The following is a 20,607-nucleotide window of genomic DNA, read 5'->3' as shown; positions in this document are numbered from 1 at the left end:
AACAAAACATAACTGCAGGAGGAGAGAATTGATCATTGATTTTTGAAGACATTCAAATTGAATAAACAGAAGATCTTCAGATTCACGATTGTGGTCCGTATTAAAATAAACTGCATTCGTGCACAAAAAAGTGAACTGTATTGCTGTGGTTTATGTGTAACAGTAGAGTGTTTGTGCTCCGTGGTCGTGCAGCAGTGACTGATGTAGTTCATGGGGTTGAGCAAGTGTTTATTTAACAGTGAATTTAGCTCAGTATCTCACACATACAGCATGTTCTGACAAGACATTCAAGGTCGGAAGACAAGGCCTCATTCCCTGCCTCCTGCATATGTGTTTTTACCCACGCTCCTTGAATGTGTGACTCAAAGTGATGACCATAAGACTAGCTTTTGTTTATTCTTGAATGTAATATTACAGCTGAGTTTTATTTATTTTTTTCTAATGTTTTGTGGCTTTTATTTCATGGGCTTTGAGGCTCATCTACACTACTGTTCAAAAGTTTAGGGATTTTTTTATACTTTTATTCAGCAAGGAAGCATTACATTGATCAAAAGTGACAGTAAAGACATTTATAATGTTACAAAGGAGTTCTAATTTAAATAAACGCTGTTCTTTTGAACTACATTTGAACTATTCATCAAAAAATCCTGAAAAAAAGTATCACAGTTTACAAAAAATAAGCAGAACATCTGTTTTCAACATTAATAGTAATCAGATGTGTTTCTTGAGCAACAAATCAGCATATTAGAATGATTTCTGAAGATCATGTGACACTGAAGACTGGAGTAATGATGTGAAAATTCAGCTTTGCATCACAGGAATAAATTACATTTTAAAATATATTCACATAGAGAACATAGTTTTTTTTTTTTTTTGATCAAATAAATGCAGCCTTGTTGTGCAGAAGAAACTTTGAAAAACATTTTAAAAAATCCCCCAAATTTTGAATGGTAAAGTTAAATAAAATAAAAGTTGACAAAATAAACTTTTATTACATATACACTTTGAAAATATTTGTTTTTAAGTGTACTCTGGTGTGCAAAAACAGCTTTTGTGCCAGCAAGATGTCAAATTTGCATCATCGTGCTTTAAAACACAAGCTTTTGGCACATAGTATAATACAGTGCTCTGTGTATGCTGTAGAGATTTATAACTACATATAGTTCATCTCATATTTGTTTCAGGAAACCAAAGATGACAGCGGGTGTATCGTCTGTCCACTGTGTGATAAGAGCTTTCAGACCCAACACCAGCTCACCATGCACATCCGCCAGGTAACATGCACTTTTTCAGTATAATGTTGCATACCTGTTGATTTCTTTAATTAAAGTCTGTGTACAAGTTAGCAAAGATGGCGGAATGTTGGAGCATTTTCAGAAGCCACTTAGACAAGACAATATATTGAAGAGCATGGCCTGTAATGTTAATTAACTTATTGAGCTAGCTGACCCAAATGTCTTTTCTCCAGCACAACACCGATAGCGGGACTTCGGACCACTCTTGCAGTATCTGCGGGAAGGCTCTGAGCTCGGCGAGCTCTCTGGATCGTCACATGCTAGTGCACAGTGGAGAGAGACCCTACACATGCTCTGTGTGCCATCAGACTTTCACCACCAATGGCAACATGCACAGGTCAGTCGGGGTTTTCAAACTAAAAATGATTTGCAATCTGGAGCAAAAATGTGTCACTTGGGTTGAAGATTTTGATTCGCACAACAGAAATTATTCTTAAGACAGCATGCACACATTTAACTTCCATAATGTGATGAATTATTAAGGAAAATGGAAGATTCAGTGGGACTTTATACATTGGGATATAATTTGATTTTGAGAGTATTAACTTTTTTGGCAGAGACCTTTTTTTTCCACCCACGAGGCCTTGGTTATGTTGCACAATTCTTTTCAGAGGTGTGGAAAGTTATTGCATTTTGGTTAAAGGTAATAACTTTTTTTAAATAAAATTTTTAAAGCTTTTTTCATTTAAACCATATTCATGAATTGTGCATTGCTTTATAAAGTTAGTCCTGGTTTCATACTGTCTTTCAGCTAATAAAGTGTAACTATCAAATTATTATTTCGACTAAGGATTGAGTTTATGGTTTCATACATGCACACCTTTGTGAACCGTTGAGTATTCAAACTCAACTTGTCTGAAATGCTATGATAAACAGCAGTGAGTAACTGTACATGTGTGTGATTTATAGATGTGCAGGAGCAGCACGACCAAGTGGTTGCTAGTGTTTTGCTATGCAGCTGTTGGAGTGTTTTTACCGATTGCTACAGTTGCTAAGGTCTTTTAAGTGGATGCTAGTGTGCTGCTATGCAGGTGCAAGAGTCTTTTAATTGGTTTCAGTGGTTTTCTAGAGTTGCTAAGGTAATTTAAGAGGTTGCTATGGTGTTCTAGGGTTGCTAAGGTGTTTTGGGTGGTTGCTATGGTGTTCTGGGGTTGCTAAGGTGTTTTAAGTGGTTGCTATTTGTTCTAGAGTTGCTAAGGTGTTTTAAGTGGTTGCTAGTGTGTTGCTATGCAGGTGCAAGAGTCTTCTAAGTGGTTGCAATGGTGTTCTGGAGTTGCTAAGGTGATTTAAGTGGTTGCTATGATGTTCTAGAGTTGCTAAGGTGTTTTAAATAGTTGTTAGTGCATTGCTATACAGCTTGCTAGGGTGTTTTGAGTGGTGGCTATATGGTTGCTCAGGTGTTTTAGGGTTGCCAAGGTCTTCTAAGAATTTGCTAGGGTGTTTTGGGTGGTTGTCAAAAAAAAGTTCACCCCCAAGAGTGTATCAAGCATCATTTAAGAAGTTGAACTGTTCGGAGGTGTGTGTTGGGCTTTTTAGAGAAGTGAAAGCTTGTTGGTTGATTACATCCCTCAGGCCTCACCCTGCCTTCGCATGCGCTGAAGAGTCGCCCAGAGGATGAGTGCACCACAAAGATAAATGAAAAGGCGTTGGTTTGTTTGTGTATGTTGGTGCTCATACGTGTGCTACCACTGGGGTTCATCAGCTCTAGCTCTGTAGCCTTTGCTTTTGTTTAAGGAGAGAGAGCTTTGCAGGAAGTGAAGAGTGACTTTAAAGCAACTCCCCCATTTTGGTCATGGTATCTTCTCCCAGCAGGCCTTGCTGATGGAGGGGGTAAACATGAACTTCCTCCCAAGGTTGCAAAGGTTGATGGTGAAGTGCATTTGGGGGATCAGTGTGTGTGGATGGCTCTTATGGGCCCCTTGCATAAGCGCTCTGTAAATTGCAGTTTTCTGGTAGCAAGCAGAAGTAAAGTGAAATTAGGGCGGAATTGGAAATACTACACTATGTTTGATTTGCATGGAATGTGCGGCTGTGACCGATGTGAAGGGAATCTGGTTTTACTACATCAGCTGTTACTGTCCTGATAACATCTCATCTTTTCCAAAGTTTTTGTATGAGTATAGTTTTATTAATAATGGTTACTAGGGTGTTCTTTAGGGTCCTATGAAATCGGTTTTATTTTTTCTCAAAGTCAGTTTTATTTTTTTCCCCCAAATTCTGTCCCCCCCCCGTTTTAATTTTTCTAGACTCTGTTTTAATGATTAAATTACATTTTTATTAATAAAAAAGCATGTCTAATTAATTGAAATCATGAAGCTTACACAATTTAACAGCAATTTATTAAAAGTTTAACAAAAGTAAAACATTTTTAAGCCCTATGAAATGTTTTACTTTTTTCCCAAATTCAGTTTTATTTATTTATTTATTTTTACCAAATACTGTTTTCCATAATTTTTCTGGATTCCATTTTAATTTTGATTAATTAAACTGTAATAATCAAAAGCATCTCTAATTAACTGATTTTATATATTTTTTTTAAATTCTTTCTTCTTCTTTTTTCCTCCAGAAATACTGTAATGTGTATTTACATTTTTCTGCTAAATAAATTCTGGTAAATGTTTTTTTTCCTGGTAAATATTCCCTAAAAAATAATGTTTTAATAATTATTATTAGTAACAATACTATCATTACATTAAGTAATATATTTGTCACGGTTTCTTCAAGTTAACTTTTGTTTTAATGGGTTGATGTGAAGACCTTTAAGTTTCTGTTTTACTCAAAAGAAACGGTAAAATGCTCATGAAGTGACTCTCAGAGCAGTTCTAGAGATTATATTCATGTTTATGTACTCATATATTGAGGCAGCAGAGGCAGAAAACACCGCAAGCGTCATGCGCGCTTCAGTATGTGTGTAGTAAAGAAACCACGTGTCTGCGCCATTCATTCGTGATCGAACATGCAGGATTCATATTTAAATCATTATTTTTGCAGCTTAATATTCACAGACACTAGTCCATATCGCACTTTGATTTAAGTGTACTGACCTACTTTTGATTTATCCATCCAAAATTTGGCAGATTCCGTGACATTCCGCATTATACTGTAAATTCCGTTTTTATGACTGGATTCCATGATTCCATCTGTGTTTTCCACATCGTGGAAATCATAGGGCCCTATGTGTTCTTGAATCATATGTACAAGTCTTGTTTTCATAGCTATCAAAAATGACTAACTATTGGCCATACTAAAGTCTGGTAGACCAAGTTGAGCCCAGTTTCTATATTCTGGGCTCTAGATATGTCCAAGATGCTGTCCATTCAAGACATGAAACCTGATAGAAATATTTGAGCAGTTTTTCAGTTCTGAAAAAAAAGTTTGCTGATAGTTTTGAAGCCTCATGCATGTCTAAGGAAGCTGTCCATGTAGTTGACAAATCTTGTGCCAAAGCATCACATGGTTAGATAGGGGCCCTGAGGAGGAGGGAGTCACTGCTGCCATGGCGAAAGATCACAACTTCACAGAGGAAAGTCAGTGTGCGTTCTGATTGGCTGCTTTTATTTGCTTTAACTCTTTAGGTCTTAGTTACACCACTGAACAGCCACAGGTTTGCAGGGGGTGCCCTTGCTCTGACATTGCTTGGAAGAGAGGAAACTTTCTGACACCACAGTGCCCTCTGTCTGTGCTCTGCGGGAGTGCGATGGAATGCTTAGATTGGATGGAATGAACCTGTTTATGCATCAACAAGTTTTATGATCCTTTACAGATTAGCCAGGCTGCTCGTGAAATGTCCATACTGACATCCTTCATTCAAGGACAGCAAACTTCAGTCTAGTGCAGTTAGAAAAAGCATTACTGCCCCATTACATTTTAAATTAATTGAAACACATCTGCATGACTCAGATTCAGTCATACCATTCCTAAGTACTAGCAATAATCAACTAATTAGTATTTTTCAGAGGATAAGCTGTCATCCTATATGAGGTTACTGTGGTGATGATTTCCATCCAATCAGAGTTTGCTGACTTGGCAGTGCTGGTTTTCTGTGATTGGTCAGAGGCAAGGTCAGAGTCCAGAGCAGAGAGATATAATGGCATGCCAGGTCCTCACACGAGTGTCCAACATACTGCCTGCTATTAATAAACCACTGACTGCAGAGTGAAAACTGAGACCTACAAGACCATGGGATGGATGTCTGACCTTTTTTACACTTGCACATGCATGTACACTTCCAAAGTACTTTTATGAGATAAACTTTTATAGGTCCACGGATATAAACCTCGGTTAGAGCCCTTCCTGGATTCATCCAGCAGACTTGTTTGATTTGAAATGTAAACTTTGATTGTACAATAAATATAAACCTTTTTGTCATATAGGTATAGTGTGAGTGATATTTTGGGAAACAGTGGGTTTGAAACTTTTACTTGAGTCTAACATTCATCTTTATTAGGCCTCCAATTCTTACTTGTCTTGACTGGTTTCCTCAAGATCTCTCTGGATAACAGAGGATCAACTTCTGGCCGTCTCCATGCAACATTACCACTCTCTTTTCCGTTGATCTCTACCCGCCATCTTGGACTCACATAAGCACATATAGAGGCTGTGGGATAATTGCATGAGTTTCCAGACCATTAGTGTCTTCCGATTACAGTCCTTTCTGTTGGCTCCCAATGGGATGAACAGGGGTTCCTCTACCTTAATTTCTAGAATATTATTCATGAACTGCTCATCTATCAAACAAGTGGGTGGCATCTGTAAATGTCCTCAAGATGCAACTCCTTCCCAAGAAATTCTTCCATAACCATAACCATTAACCCTGTAGTGCCCAAGCGTTTTGCAAAGAACAGAATCATTTGTGATGCTCGCTTGTTTGTAAATGCCCAAATGCGGTTTTAAAGCACACTCTATTGTCTGTTTTCAGACACATGAAGATCCACGAGAAGGATGCCAGCTCCATCCCCAACAGTCCGACTCTGTCTCCACTTAAGCGACGACGTACCTCTACAGCCAAACGCAAACTAAGCCACGATGAAGACATTGAGAAGACAGAGGAGACAACCAGCAAAAAGGTAAATGTAGTTCCACTATCTTACCCAGTGCCCCAAGAGGTGCTCTCAAAATTGGGCTACAAATAGCTGACGGTGACCTGTGTGCTGCAGGTCAAAGAGGATAGCGTTGTAGATGAGCAGAGTTTGTACAAAGGACAGGAAGAAGTCTTGACCTGTCCTATCTGCTTCAAGACCCTCACCTGCAGAAACGACTTTGATGCCCACATGGAGACCCATCCTGACACTACACTGAGGTACAAACCCATACATCAGTAGATTAAATTCAGTGAAAAGTGCTTCCAAAAACAATTTGATTATGTAACACAAACACAAGAGACGCATGAGTTTAATTCAGGACTGACAGGTTTAGTAACAAAGTTTAGGGTTTGATAATGGAACAGTTCTGGCCCTTCCTACACTCAGTTTTCCGTTCAGTATATTATAGCTGTCCATTAAGCTCAGACAGGAATGTTGTCCCTTTGTTTGAGGTGCGAGTTGTATTGCAAGGGGACGCCAGTAGCTGGGGCTTTAGGCTGGATCCCTGCAGTTGCCGGGAGATATAGTGGCATGCTTTGTGCTGGAACACTCATAATTTAACACATCCGAATAGAGACGGGGCAACTCCTCTTGCTTACAAACTATGCAAAGGGATTTTGTTTCAGTGGGATTTGCCTTTTATATTGTGGTGCATGTTAAAAACACATTTGGTTGGTTCAGATAGAAATCTTTTATCTTATCAAGCTTGAGAGTTTGGAACTATGTTTGTTTTGCTGAAATGTTATTGGCCGGAAATTATCATACCTACATGACTGTAATCCTGTCGACGTGTCCCCCTCCCACTCCTGAGAGGCCTAAGAGGTTCTTCCCTTCCCCCCCGCATGTGGCCCCCAGGCTTAGGGCAAGGGAGTGGCACGAAGAGGAAAGAGGGGAAAATGGAGGGGGGACAGACCACAGAGGTTGTGTAGCTGGGGGGGATTTAATGAGACAGGAGGAGACTTCAGGAAGATGCATTCTGCAGGACATCTCTGTAGTAGTGTGTGCATGCATGTGTGTAAGATTGTAGCTGTATCCCTGGAGACGTCAAACTGCAGAATATTCACCCAACCGATGGGTACCTCCTCTAGTTAATGGATAGCTGTACGGCATGGCTGTGGGAGAAGGAAGTTGGCAGAGCCTGTCTGATTGTGTTTCAGAGCAGCGTTATTGTTGTATGGAAGTACTGCAAATTTAGCACTAATCCTGTGTAATCACAAGAGCTAAGAGTGCTAGTTAAGAGGATCTAGACTGCTGTGAATTGGGTTCCACTCTGAAGAGTTCTAAAAGCAGCAAAACAACTACACACATACAAAAAGACCCAATAATGCTTTTCAAGATACAGACGTGTTATCTGGCTTACCCAAACAGCCCCTCCAAGTAAGAAACAACAGCATCCTGGACAGGGAATGGTTAGTGCTTAGTGTAATTATAGGTAACAGTGCTTGAACTCTTTGTAACAGGCAAGCTAAATTTTGCTTCTCATGGCTTTCTCATGCAAAACGTACACATTTTTAAACCATTCTCAAGCATTGGTCCTAAACCTATTATCACTTCAAGGCATTATGTGCCTTATGTGCATAGGTGGATGTGCTGCTATGCTATGCCTTACATTGTATTGTCTTTGTCTACTGAGATAAAAGCAGCTTACAGTCCCTATGGACACGTCATCACCATGATCAGGGGCAGGGCATGCGACAAGACCAATGCACAGCGTCACAGACATTAGCCAGCTGTCTTATGCAGCACCCTACAAACACAGAAAGAGTGCCATTGTAGGCAAGGGTGTGGTTATCATCGACTTTCCAGCTCTTAGTTAATTCACTTAGGAAATCCCAGCTCTATTTTCCCTGTGCGGATGTCTCCACAGTACACTGTAGATTGTCCCCCCCCGTTTTAATTTTTCTAGACTCTGTTTTAATGATTAAATTACATTTTTATTAATAAAAAAGCATGTCTAATTAATTGAAATCATGAAGCTTACACAATTTAACAGCAATTTATTAAAAGTTTAACAAAAGTAAAACATTTTTAAGCCCTATGAAATGTTTTACTTTTTTCCCAAATTCAGTTTTATTTATTTATTTATTTTTACCAAATACTGTTTTCCATAATTTTTCTGGATTCCATTTTAATTTTGATTAATTAAACTGTAATAATCAAAAGCATCTCTAATTAACTGATTTTATATATTTTTTTTAAATTCTTTCTTCTTCTTTTTTCCTCCAGAAATACTGTAATGTGTATTTACATTTTTCTGCTAAATAAATTCTGGTAAATGTTTTTTTTCCTGGTAAATATTCCCTAAAAAATAATGTTTTAATAATTATTATTAGTAACAATACTATCATTACATTAAGTAATATATTTGTCACGGTTTCTTCAAGTTAACTTTTGTTTTAATGGGTTGATGTGAAGACCTTTAAGTTTCTGTTTTACTCAAAAGAAACGGTAAAATGCTCATGAAGTGACTCTCAGAGCAGTTCTAGAGATTATATTCATGTTTATGTACTCATATATTGAGGCAGCAGAGGCAGAAAACACCGCAAGCGTCATGCGCGCTTCAGTATGTGTGTAGTAAAGAAACCACGTGTCTGCGCCATTCATTCGTGATCGAACATGCAGGATTCATATTTAAATCATTATTTTTGCAGCTTAATATTCACAGACACTAGTCCATATCGCACTTTGATTTAAGTGTACTGACCTACTTTTGATTTATCCATCCAAAATTTGGCAGATTCCGTGACATTCCGCATTATACTGTAAATTCCGTTTTTATGACTGGATTCCATGATTCCATCTGTGTTTTCCACATCGTGGAAATCATAGGGCCCTATGTGTTCTTGAATCATATGTACAAGTCTTGTTTTCATAGCTATCAAAAATGACTAACTATTGGCCATACTAAAGTCTGGTAGACCAAGTTGAGCCCAGTTTCTATATTCTGGGCTCTAGATATGTCCAAGATGCTGTCCATTCAAGACATGAAACCTGATAGAAATATTTGAGCAGTTTTTCAGTTCTGAAAAAAAAGTTTGCTGATAGTTTTGAAGCCTCATGCATGTCTAAGGAAGCTGTCCATGTAGTTGACAAATCTTGTGCCAAAGCATCACATGGTTAGATAGGGGCCCTGAGGAGGAGGGAGTCACTGCTGCCATGGCGAAAGATCACAACTTCACAGAGGAAAGTCAGTGTGCGTTCTGATTGGCTGCTTTTATTTGCTTTAACTCTTTAGGTCTTAGTTACACCACTGAACAGCCACAGGTTTGCAGGGGGTGCCCTTGCTCTGACATTGCTTGGAAGAGAGGAAACTTTCTGACACCACAGTGCCCTCTGTCTGTGCTCTGCGGGAGTGCGATGGAATGCTTAGATTGGATGGAATGAACCTGTTTATGCATCAACAAGTTTTATGATCCTTTACAGATTAGCCAGGCTGCTCGTGAAATGTCCATACTGACATCCTTCATTCAAGGACAGCAAACTTCAGTCTAGTGCAGTTAGAAAAAGCATTACTGCCCCATTACATTTTAAATTAATTGAAACACATCTGCATGACTCAGATTCAGTCATACCATTCCTAAGTACTAGCAATAATCAACTAATTAGTATTTTTCAGAGGATAAGCTGTCATCCTATATGAGGTTACTGTGGTGATGATTTCCATCCAATCAGAGTTTGCTGACTTGGCAGTGCTGGTTTTCTGTGATTGGTCAGAGGCAAGGTCAGAGTCCAGAGCAGAGAGATATAATGGCATGCCAGGTCCTCACACGAGTGTCCAACATACTGCCTGCTATTAATAAACCACTGACTGCAGAGTGAAAACTGAGACATGCAAGACCATGGGATGTCTGACCTTTTTTACACTTGCACATGCATGTACACTTCCAAAGTACTTTTATGAGATAAACTTTTATAGGTCCACGGATATAAACCTCGGTTAGAGCCCTTCCTGGATTCATCCAGCAGACTTGTTTGATTTGAAATGTAAACTTTGATTGTACAATAAATATAAACCTTTTTGTCATATAGGTATAGTGTGAGTGATATTTTGGGAAACAGTGGGTTTGAAACTTTTACTTGAGTCTAACATTCATCTTTATTAGGCCTCCAATTCTTACTTGTCTTGACTGGTTTCCTCAAGATCTCTCTGGATAACAGAGGATCAACTTCTGGCCGTCTCCATGCAACATTACCACTCTCTTTTCCGTTGATCTCTACCCGCCATCTTGGACTCACATAAGCACATATAGAGGCTGTGGGATAATTGCATGAGTTTCCAGACCATTAGTGTCTTCCGATTACAGTCCTTTCTGTTGGCTCCCAATGGGATGAACAGGGGTTCCTCTACCTTAATTTCTAGAATATTATTCATGAACTGCTCATCTATCAAACAAGTGGGTGGCATCTGTAAATGTCCTCAAGATGCAACTCCTTCCCAAGAAATTCTTCCATAACCATAACCATTAACCCTGTAGTGCCCAAGCGTTTTGCAAAGAACAGAATCATTTGTGATGCTCGCTTGTTTGTAAATGCCCAAATGCGGTTTTAAAGCACACTCTATTGTCTGTTTTCAGACACATGAAGATCCACGAGAAGGATGCCAGCTCCATCCCCAACAGTCCGACTCTGTCTCCACTTAAGCGACGACGTACCTCTACAGCCAAACGCAAACTAAGCCACGATGAAGACATTGAGAAGACAGAGGAGACAACCAGCAAAAAGGTAAATGTAGTTCCACTATCTTACCCAGTGCCCCAAGAGGTGCTCTCAAAATTGGGCTACAAATAGCTGACGGTGACCTGTGTGCTGCAGGTCAAAGAGGATAGCGTTGTAGATGAGCAGAGTTTGTACAAAGGACAGGAAGAAGTCTTGACCTGTCCTATCTGCTTCAAGACCCTCACCTGCAGAAACGACTTTGATGCCCACATGGAGACCCATCCTGACACTACACTGAGGTACAAACCCATACATCAGTAGATTAAATTCAGTGAAAAGTGCTTCCAAAAACAATTTGATTATGTAACACAAACACAAGAGACGCATGAGTTTAATTCAGGACTGACAGGTTTAGTAACAAAGTTTAGGGTTTGATAATGGAACAGTTCTGGCCCTTCCTACACTCAGTTTTCCGTTCAGTATATTATAGCTGTCCATTAAGCTCAGACAGGAATGTTGTCCCTTTGTTTGAGGTGCGAGTTGTATTGCAAGGGGACGCCAGTAGCTGGGGCTTTAGGCTGGATCCCTGCAGTTGCCGGGAGATATAGTGGCATGCTTTGTGCTGGAACACTCATAATTTAACACATCCGAATAGAGACGGGGCAACTCCTCTTGCTTACAAACTATGCAAAGGGATTTTGTTTCAGTGGGATTTGCCTTTTATATTGTGGTGCATGTTAAAAACACATTTGGTTGGTTCAGATAGAAATCTTTTATCTTATCAAGCTTGAGAGTTTGGAACTATGTTTGTTTTGCTGAAATGTTATTGGCCGGAAATTATCATACCTACATGACTGTAATCCTGTCGACGTGTCCCCCTCCCACTCCTGAGAGGCCTAAGAGGTTCTTCCCTTCCCCCCCGCATGTGGCCCCCAGGCTTAGGGCAAGGGAGTGGCACGAAGAGGAAAGAGGGGAAAATGGAGGGGGGACAGACCACAGAGGTTGTGTAGCTGGGGGGGATTTAATGAGACAGGAGGAGACTTCAGGAAGATGCATTCTGCAGGACATCTCTGTAGTAGTGTGTGCATGCATGTGTGTAAGATTGTAGCTGTATCCCTGGAGACGTCAAACTGCAGAATATTCACCCAACCGATGGGTACCTCCTCTAGTTAATGGATAGCTGTACGGCATGGCTGTGGGAGAAGGAAGTTGGCAGAGCCTGTCTGATTGTGTTTCAGAGCAGCGTTATTGTTGTATGGAAGTACTGCAAATTTAGCACTAATCCTGTGTAATCACAAGAGCTAAGAGTGCTAGTTAAGAGGATCTAGACTGCTGTGAATTGGGTTCCACTCTGAAGAGTTCTAAAAGCAGCAAAACAACTACACACATACAAAAAGACCCAATAATGCTTTTCAAGATACAGACGTGTTATCTGGCTTACCCAAACAGCCCCTCCAAGTAAGAAACAACAGCATCCTGGACAGGGAATGGTTAGTGCTTAGTGTAATTATAGGTAACAGTGCTTGAACTCTTTGTAACAGGCAAGCTAAATTTTGCTTCTCATGGCTTTCTCATGCAAAACGTACACATTTTTAAACCATTCTCAAGCATTGGTCCTAAACCTATTATCACTTCAAGGCATTATGTGCCTTATGTGCATAGGTGGATGTGCTGCTATGCTATGCCTTACATTGTATTGTCTTTGTCTACTGAGATAAAAGCAGCTTACAGTCCCTATGGACACGTCATCACCATGATCAGGGGCAGGGCATGCGACAAGACCAATGCACAGCGTCACAGACATTAGCCAGCTGTCTTATGCAGCACCCTACAAACACAGAAAGAGTGCCATTGTAGGCAAGGGTGTGGTTATCATCGACTTTCCAGCTCTTAGTTAATTCACTTAGGAAATCCCAGCTCTATTTTCCCTGTGCGGATGTCTCCACAGTACACTGTAGATTGGATGCTGTATTTATTTCATATTTGCATACATAACATGCGGATTGATTCTTTTATAATGTGTGTTCTTGAAATCAACACCTCACATTAGTATTTTTATTCCTAGATGTGATTTATGCTGCATCTCGTTCCGGACACAACGAAGTTTGCTCCGCCACAATGCAGCTACCCATAAGCAGCTACCCACAGACCCCAACGGACGACCCTTTATTCAGAACAACCCATCCATCCCTCTTGGCTTTAATGATCTGGCTTTCATTGACTTTTCATGCCAGAAGTTCCCGCAAATTGCCCAGGTAACTTGTGCTTGATCTGCACAATATGTAAAAGTTCTTTATCTTGTCTGTAATATCTGAGAGTTTTGTTAAGTTTCAATTTTATTTTAAACCCACAGATTTGGTGTGAAACCAACCTTCGGCGATGCACTGGCAAATTCCATCGTTTTGTATGTGACGCATGCGATAAGGCATTCCCTCTCAGCTCGGCTCTGGACTTGCACAAAGCCTCTCATGAGACTTCCAGTGGCACCCAAGAGACAACTTCACCCTTAATTATGAAAGATGAGCCTCCCACTCCTGAGAAAAGTAGCTTCATGGACTGCCTGGGCTTGCAGCACATCTCTCAGGTTAAGCCTGCCCCCTCAGAAGAGGATGTCCAGCAGGCCAAGCTAGATAGCATTCGGGTTATCCACGTGGAGCAGAATCAGTCCTCTGTACCTCAGGAGGCTGGCCTTGTTGGAGGGGTTAACCTGTCTCTTGTAGACCCAACGACTCTTCATGGTCTGTCCCATCAAGAGGCTCTCAAACTGCTGTCCCTTCAGCCCTTCCAGACTGGTTTTCTGGTGCAACCAGATGGTGGTATGGTAGTGAAGCCAGTTTGTGGTGAATCCAACATGGAACTCGCTGATATACAGCAAATAATCAAAGTAACTTCCGCTGCCCCTAACCAGATCACTCTCCCACCCTTATCCAAGGCGCCTTGTAGTGCCGTGCAGTCGGGCTACAAGCAGATGCCTCCACTCAAGCCAAAGCCCTTGGTGGCTCCCAGAACCAGTATGGTAGCTTCAACTCCACCACCCCTATTGAACACCCAGCAAGCTTCCTTGGGCTGTGTCAGCCCTAGCCTCCCACCCCCTGCCAGCTATCCTCTCAAGACAGTTCGGGACCTCTCCCCATCTTCCTCATCCAATTCTGCCAACAACCACGCTTCGGCAGAGAGGATACAAATGGAGGCCGACTGCATGGGAGATGCCCATACCCCAATGGACATGGATGAAAGACATATCAAACAGGAGAACGGCAAGTTAGAAGAGACCACTGGAAAGAAGGGAACATCTCAAAAGGGCTCGTACCCCTGCCGATTTTGTGACCAGGTCTTTGCATTTTCTGGTGTACTGCAGGCACATATGCGATATCATTTGGGCATCCTACCCCACCAATGCAATATCTGCGACTATGTTGCCCCAGACAAGGCAACACTGATCCGTCATTTGAGAACGCACAGTGGTGAACGTCCCTATGTCTGCCGGCTCTGTCATTACCCATTTACTGTCAAGGCTAACTGTGAGCGACACCTTCGCAAAAAGCACATGAAAAGCAATCGCAAGGAGATTGAGAAAAACATTAAGTATGTTACCTCATCCACAGCAGACGTACTGGAGCAGGCTGGAACTAGTGAAACTACCTGCCGCTTCTGCGGGGAGGACCTAAAAACCTTCCGAGCCCTGCAGATACACTTGCGCACACACAATGGCTGCCAGCGAAAGCCATTTGAGTGCAACCGTTGTGGAGCAGCTTTCCTTGCGAAGCGTAACTGTATCCATCACCTTCTGAAACAACATCCAGAGGTCCAAGAGCAGGATATTGAAGAGCACATAATCACTCTTCTAGCTGCATCAACCCAAAATAGCCCAAATCCATCTCCTCTCAATGGGGTTTCTCCTAGCACTGTAGTGCAGCCTATCAAAGTTGAGGACCTTAGCTTTTACAACGTAGATATGGATCAACCTCTGGATTTCTCTAACAAAAGCCGTGGGAGCAGCAGTGCTGGAAGTGTGAGTGGATCTCCTGGGATCAAAATTGAACCTGTCTCTTATGACTCTAGCATGGAACCAATTGACCTCTCTATTCCTAAGAATCCTGTGAAGAAGCTTAAACAAGACATTGAGGCCACATTGCCAAGGGAGGTTAAGAAAGAACAGTCATCCATTAGCATACTTGCACAAGCTCTTCAGGCCGAGAAGTCCAATGATGAGAAGTCTCAACCTCTTGGATGCTACCAGGTCCCTGTTGCTTTGTCCTCCCTTACTGGTAGCACTAATGCTGCAGGAAGGCTCTTGCGTTTAAAGCCCCTGCTTCCTAAACCTTCCTCTACTGCTGTGAAGGAGCTTCCACCACTAGCATCCATTGCTCAGATCATTTCCTCAGTTTCTGGTGCCCCTGACCTTCTTAAATGGGACAACACTAGTAGTCTTCAGGCTGATTCTGACACACATGGCAAGCAAGAATCACCAGATATTTTGACAGAAGAGCTCTCACTAGAGAGCTCAAAAAAGAGGTCCAGGAAAAGGCCTACCAACAGCACAGTGAAAGAGAAACCTGTGATGAATGCCACAGACCCAAGTATTGATTTGGAGTCTAGTGGGGAGTTTGCTAGTGTTGAGAGGATGTTGGCAACCACTGATGCCAACAAGTTCAGCGCCTATCTTCAGACCAACACAATTGATTTGGCAAGAAAAGGCGGGCAGCAGCCAGGTGCTAGTGAAAAGAAAGAAGTGAATGATGAGAAACACTCGCCAGCCCAGCAGTCCAAAGGAAAGAAGAATGCATACTCAAATTCTGTGCAAAAGATGACTTGCCCCTTTTGTCCCAGAGTTTTCCCTTGGTCCAGCTCGCTTCAGCGCCACATGTTAACACACACAGGTGTGTAAAGTTTTACAGGGTTGATGTACACCTTCTGTTTTACATTTACATTTAGTCATTTAGCAGACGCTTTTATCCAAAGTTACTTACAAATGATGACAATGGAATCAATCAAAATCAACAAAAGAGCAATATGCAAGTGCAATGACAAGTCTCAGTTAGCCTAACGCAATACACGTAGCAAGGTTTTTTTTTAATTATTATATAATAAATGAAAAGAAAGCAGATAGAATAGAAAAAGAATAGGGCAAGCTAGTGTTAGAGGCCTTTTTTTTTGCTTTTTGTTAATTGTATAATAAATAAAAGAAAACAAATAGATAAAATACAAAAAGAATAGAGAAGCTAGTGTTAGTATAAAATACAAAAAGAATAGAGAAGCTAGTGTTAGTTTTTTTTTTTTAAGAAAACAAGCGGTAAATGAATTGAGTGCAAGTCTAAAAGGGGCAAGTTTTTTTTAAAGAATAGAATTAGAATAGAGAGTGCTAGAGTTGGAGGGTCAAGTAAAGATTTGTTTTAACCCTGCAATTTATTTTCCTGATTTTATTTTGTATTCCTTTAAAAGGTCAGAAGCCATATCCTTGTCCCCAGTGTGATGCCTTCTTCTCGACCAAGTCCAATTGTGAGCGACATCTTTTACGCAAGCATGGTGTTTCCAACAGAGTGCTTCGACGCAATGGTGCAATACCCAAGCCTAAGGAAGCAGAGGAAGGCTCACCAGAGAGTGCAGGTATCAAAAATAATATATAATAGAAACTTTGAATTGCTTAAGTACTTTAGACTAAGTATTTCTTTATCTGTTGATAGAGGTTAAAACTGCACGTTATTACCTAAAATGTAATGGGTCAATGTATATTTCAGAGAGCTCATCTGAGACGGAGCTTCTTGCGAGTGAGGCAATGGATCTCACAAGATCAGACCCTGAGAAGCCTGTAGCATCAGATGCTGAGAAACCTTCACCAGCTAAGCCGACAGAGGCAGCCGTGGTAGAGCCTCTTCCTCACAAAGAAGAGGAGGACCCAACAGCCCTCGAGTCTTTGAAGCACAACGACCCAGAAAAAGAGGATGGCGATTCCCATAGCAATAAGACCCTTGACTTGACCTTTGTTTCCAAGTCAAAGGATTTCAAGATCACTGAGAAAGACAAGCCGCAGTCCTCCCCTACAGCAGATAGCGACATGTCTGACAAAGCAACACCTCAGGAGGAGTCCAAATTGACCTGCAAGAGTTGCAAGAAGAGCTTCCGCTATGCTGCTACCTTGACCAGACATGAGAAAGTTCACCAGCTGGATGTAGCATCAGACTCCACTAATGGACCGGAACAAAGCCTCACAAAATCAGATGATCCAATTGTGCCTTGTGAAAATAAGAAAGAGGATACAGAAGAAGAGGTGGAGAGTGTAAGGAAGGGCACAGCAGAGAACGAGGGAATGGGCAGTGTGGTGGAGAGTGGGTCTGAGGCGGATAAAGAGGAGAGGAGTGATGAAGAGGGAGCTGCAACTGAACCAAAGAGTGCTGAGGGAGAGACTGAAGAACCTGGCAGCAAGCCAGACAAGAGGAAAAAGGTGTGCAGTATATGCAATAAACGTTTCTGGAGCCTTCAGGACCTCACCAGACACATGCGCTCTCACACAGGTAATGACCATGCTAAAAACATACTTGATTGGTATAGATTGGTAAATTAATCATCAAAACATAGAGCTCTTGTTTCTTATTAAAAACTGAATGTTTTTAATGACGTGTCTACTAGGTGAGAGGCCTTACAAGTGCCAGACATGTGAGCGCACATTCACCCTCAAGCACAGTTTGGTCCGACATCAGCGAATCCACCAGAAACTCCGTGGAGCGGATAGTGATGGTTCGACTTGCGGGGTCACAGGTGGACCAGATGAGGACGGCTTCAGCGGGCGTTCGGCTAGCGAAGGCGAGTGCACACCCACCAGCACCAATCCACCCTCTGAGAACGAAAGCGAATTATCAGACACTGTGAAGGGGGAACCAACCTCACAGGAGAAAGAGGAGGATTGTGTACCCTCTGCGGAAACTGAAGAGTTTAAACTAACCTCCAAGACAGGACCTGCATCAGCAACAGAGACACCCAAAGAACCTCCAGCAGAGAAACAAGCATCGGATTCACCCACCGCATCAGACTTAGAGCCGTCGGAGGGATTCATTCAAGGCTTACTGGAGATCCACACCAAGCCCACTACTGAGCACATTTTGCCCACCCCAGAGCCGCCACTGCTTGGCGTGGAGTGAAGAGCGACTCTTTTCTTGTGGTGAAATATGCTGCAACAAGAAGCAGTGCCATATAACAAAAGTACATTGCAATGAGAAAAAAGAAGCAATGACTCTTTCCAAGTGCCTTTCTACTTTTTTTGCTATATCTTTATCAGCATTTTTCATGATCGAAAGTTGATTTCTATAGTATTTTACGATTTTTTTTGTGTAATCCTGAGAGAACTACTTTAAGCAATATATGAACAAATTTGCATATCGTATTGTACAGTTCAGAGACCTTATGAAAAGCAAGTTTATACCCTTATCCAGCGACGGCTGAGATTAACAAGAGGACATGTTTCTACTGAGAGGCTTGCACCCAAGTGCATAACTGGAATACGCAAAGACGACTTGTTCACCATAGGGCTCCTTCGTTGCTGTTTGTCCTCTTTAATTTGCCAGTTTCCCATTTTGTGTAATTCTTTTAATGACGGAGGCTTCCAGAGTAATTGTTTTATAACAGCTCTGTTATTCTGGGTGCTGCGTCGTGTAAAGATGTTTTGGGGAAACAGCCAAGCAAAACGATGTTCAGCAGCTGCCGCGTTAAGTATATGGGCAATGTTTGCCCAAAACAGGTGATGAATGTCCAGCTGTGCTGATTGTGTCAATGTCTTTAGTTAGCAATTGTGTTCCATTTTTTGGCACAAAAGGATGGTTTTTAATGTGGAAAGGCAATGTTTTTAGATTTTAGGGCTCTTGAATTATGTCCCTCAAGCCCTGTCTCAACTCCTTAAGAATACAAAAATAAAAAAGCAAACACAATGAGGAATTACAGGAAGCCCATGAGTTATGAATCTGATGTACTTGACAAAAATATGATGAAATGTGTACCTGTGTCCAGGGTTACCGTCTTCCAAAAGCTTCACTTTTTAAGCCTTACTCTTTTCGTCTTGAGCATTTAGGCAGGTGTCTCACTTTCTGCCGGGCTCACGAACTAGAATTCATGGTGTACTTGAACCCCGTCGCCCTGCTGCCTCCTGTCAGGATGTCGTCCTGAAGCGCTCCTCAACTAGGAGGACCCCATGTCAATCGCACGTTCTTTTGTAGTGTTGGATCTCTTTGACCTCTCAGTTTTATGAACTCGTGTTGTAAAGAAACCTCAGACACAAACAAAGCAAACCTCAAAGGGCATGGAGACTGTATGAAAATTGTGTGGACTGGTAAGCATCTTCGATTATAGCTCTCCTGATTTCCTGGAGCAGCCGTTTACCCAAACGGATGCCTGCTGATCAGCACGTGCCGAAGTGCGATGACAGGATGCGAAAAGCAAGCAAACAAGGAAAAGGAATTTTGAACCAATAGTGGGGCTGGGGAGAGAGTTTGCTGTGCGCCCCCTAGTGGTGAAGCTCTAACATCTCTGCTCAGACACGAGACTTGTAGTATTGGATGAACTTGAATGCAATCGCTTTATCTGTGTATTCCGGGACTTCTGCTTCCCCCGATGCCTTTTCCTGGGTTCATGTGAGTGTGTTTTGTGTTGGCTGTGTGCAGAAGTGATTGGTTTCCTGGTAAGAATGCTCACAGATGTTTTTAATGTATTTATTATGACCCAGTGCGGGTGAAGAAGTAAATGTGGAGAAGCCATGTATTAACACAATTATGCTGCATAAAAATGATTCAAATTCAATACTTAGCATCCCAGCTTTGATCTGGGTCCTTGATGATGATGATGATAATAATCACTTTTGATCTGAAAGCTTTATGTAGATCTTTGTATGCATTTTTTTTTAGAATGTGTGGTCTGTTTCTCTTATCTTATTATTATGATGATTATTTCAGTTTGACAGAGAGATAGAAGTTGTTTTCATTGATATATTCTTTTGTGTATAAAACTGTGAAATTTACTGTTATTCTGCTATGGGTGAATCTGTAGGGTAGTTTTGCATGATAACCTTTTATGTTGTTCAGTTATAATAATTGTTTTCTGTTTCGCCCCTCCTGCCGCCCCGCTCTGTCTCACTCTCAGGGTTCATACAAAAGGCTTTCTCAAATCGTCATTTTTCTTGCAACAAAAAATTCTCTTCACATATGATTTCTGAATATGTTGAATCGTCAATCACTACTTTTTTTAGCACTTGACTGTGAATTCAAATGAACAGGGTGGAGTTCTCAAATCCACATTCCACTCATGGGTTTTCTACAAGATATGTTCTCCTTTTTCCGTTTTTTATTTTAATCCTCCCTGTCTCTTTGGAAAAATGCAGAGGAATGGAGACCTGTCACTGTTTGACGTGCTGACTGATGTAAAAGGGAGCTTTGTGTCGCTGCTACATCCCCAGAAATAATTCTACTGGACTTGAATGGAACCAGAATCACCAGAACATTTTTGGTACACTACTCTTGTTCTTCGAATGAGTGCTTCAGAATCAGAAATGTAAGCTGTTCTGTATCAAAACTATTCAAGCAATAAAGATATAT

General features: G+C 41.3%; 1 protein-coding gene across 2 annotated transcripts in view; it reads left to right on the top strand.

Annotated features, from left to right (window-relative positions):
- LOC107713689 (ras-responsive element-binding protein 1-like) overlaps positions 1 to 20,587 on the top strand; it is a 59,330-nt gene extending 38,743 nt beyond the window's left edge. Inside the window, exons 4-12 of one of the 2 annotated variants that reach the window (XM_016519283.1) lie at positions 1,185 to 1,274; positions 1,469 to 1,632; positions 6,214 to 6,361; positions 6,452 to 6,594; positions 13,098 to 13,287; positions 13,386 to 15,912; positions 16,475 to 16,639; positions 16,771 to 17,544; positions 17,660 to 20,587. In XM_016519283.1, coding sequence (XP_016374769.1) covers positions 1,185 to 1,274; positions 1,469 to 1,632; positions 6,214 to 6,361; positions 6,452 to 6,594; positions 13,098 to 13,287; positions 13,386 to 15,912; positions 16,475 to 16,639; positions 16,771 to 17,544; positions 17,660 to 18,168 — 4,710 coding nt within the window. In that variant the 3' untranslated portion in view covers positions 18,169 to 20,587. Of the gene's footprint in view, positions 1 to 1,184; positions 1,275 to 1,468; positions 1,633 to 6,213; positions 6,362 to 6,451; positions 6,595 to 10,953; positions 11,099 to 11,188; positions 11,332 to 13,097; positions 13,288 to 13,385; positions 15,913 to 16,474; positions 16,640 to 16,770; positions 17,545 to 17,659 lie in introns of those variants that run through there. The other variant, XM_016519274.1, reaches the window with a different exon arrangement.
- Positions 20,588 to 20,607: the final 20 nt, after the last annotated feature.

The sequence above is a fragment of the Sinocyclocheilus rhinocerous genome, unplaced genomic scaffold (genome assembly GCF_001515625.1).
Source record: "Sinocyclocheilus rhinocerous isolate Xijiao unplaced genomic scaffold, SAMN03320098_v1.1 scaffold642, whole genome shotgun sequence".
NCBI lineage: Eukaryota > Metazoa > Chordata > Actinopteri > Cypriniformes > Cyprinidae > Sinocyclocheilus > Sinocyclocheilus rhinocerous.
This window is presented reverse-complemented; position numbering and strand designations above follow the sequence as displayed.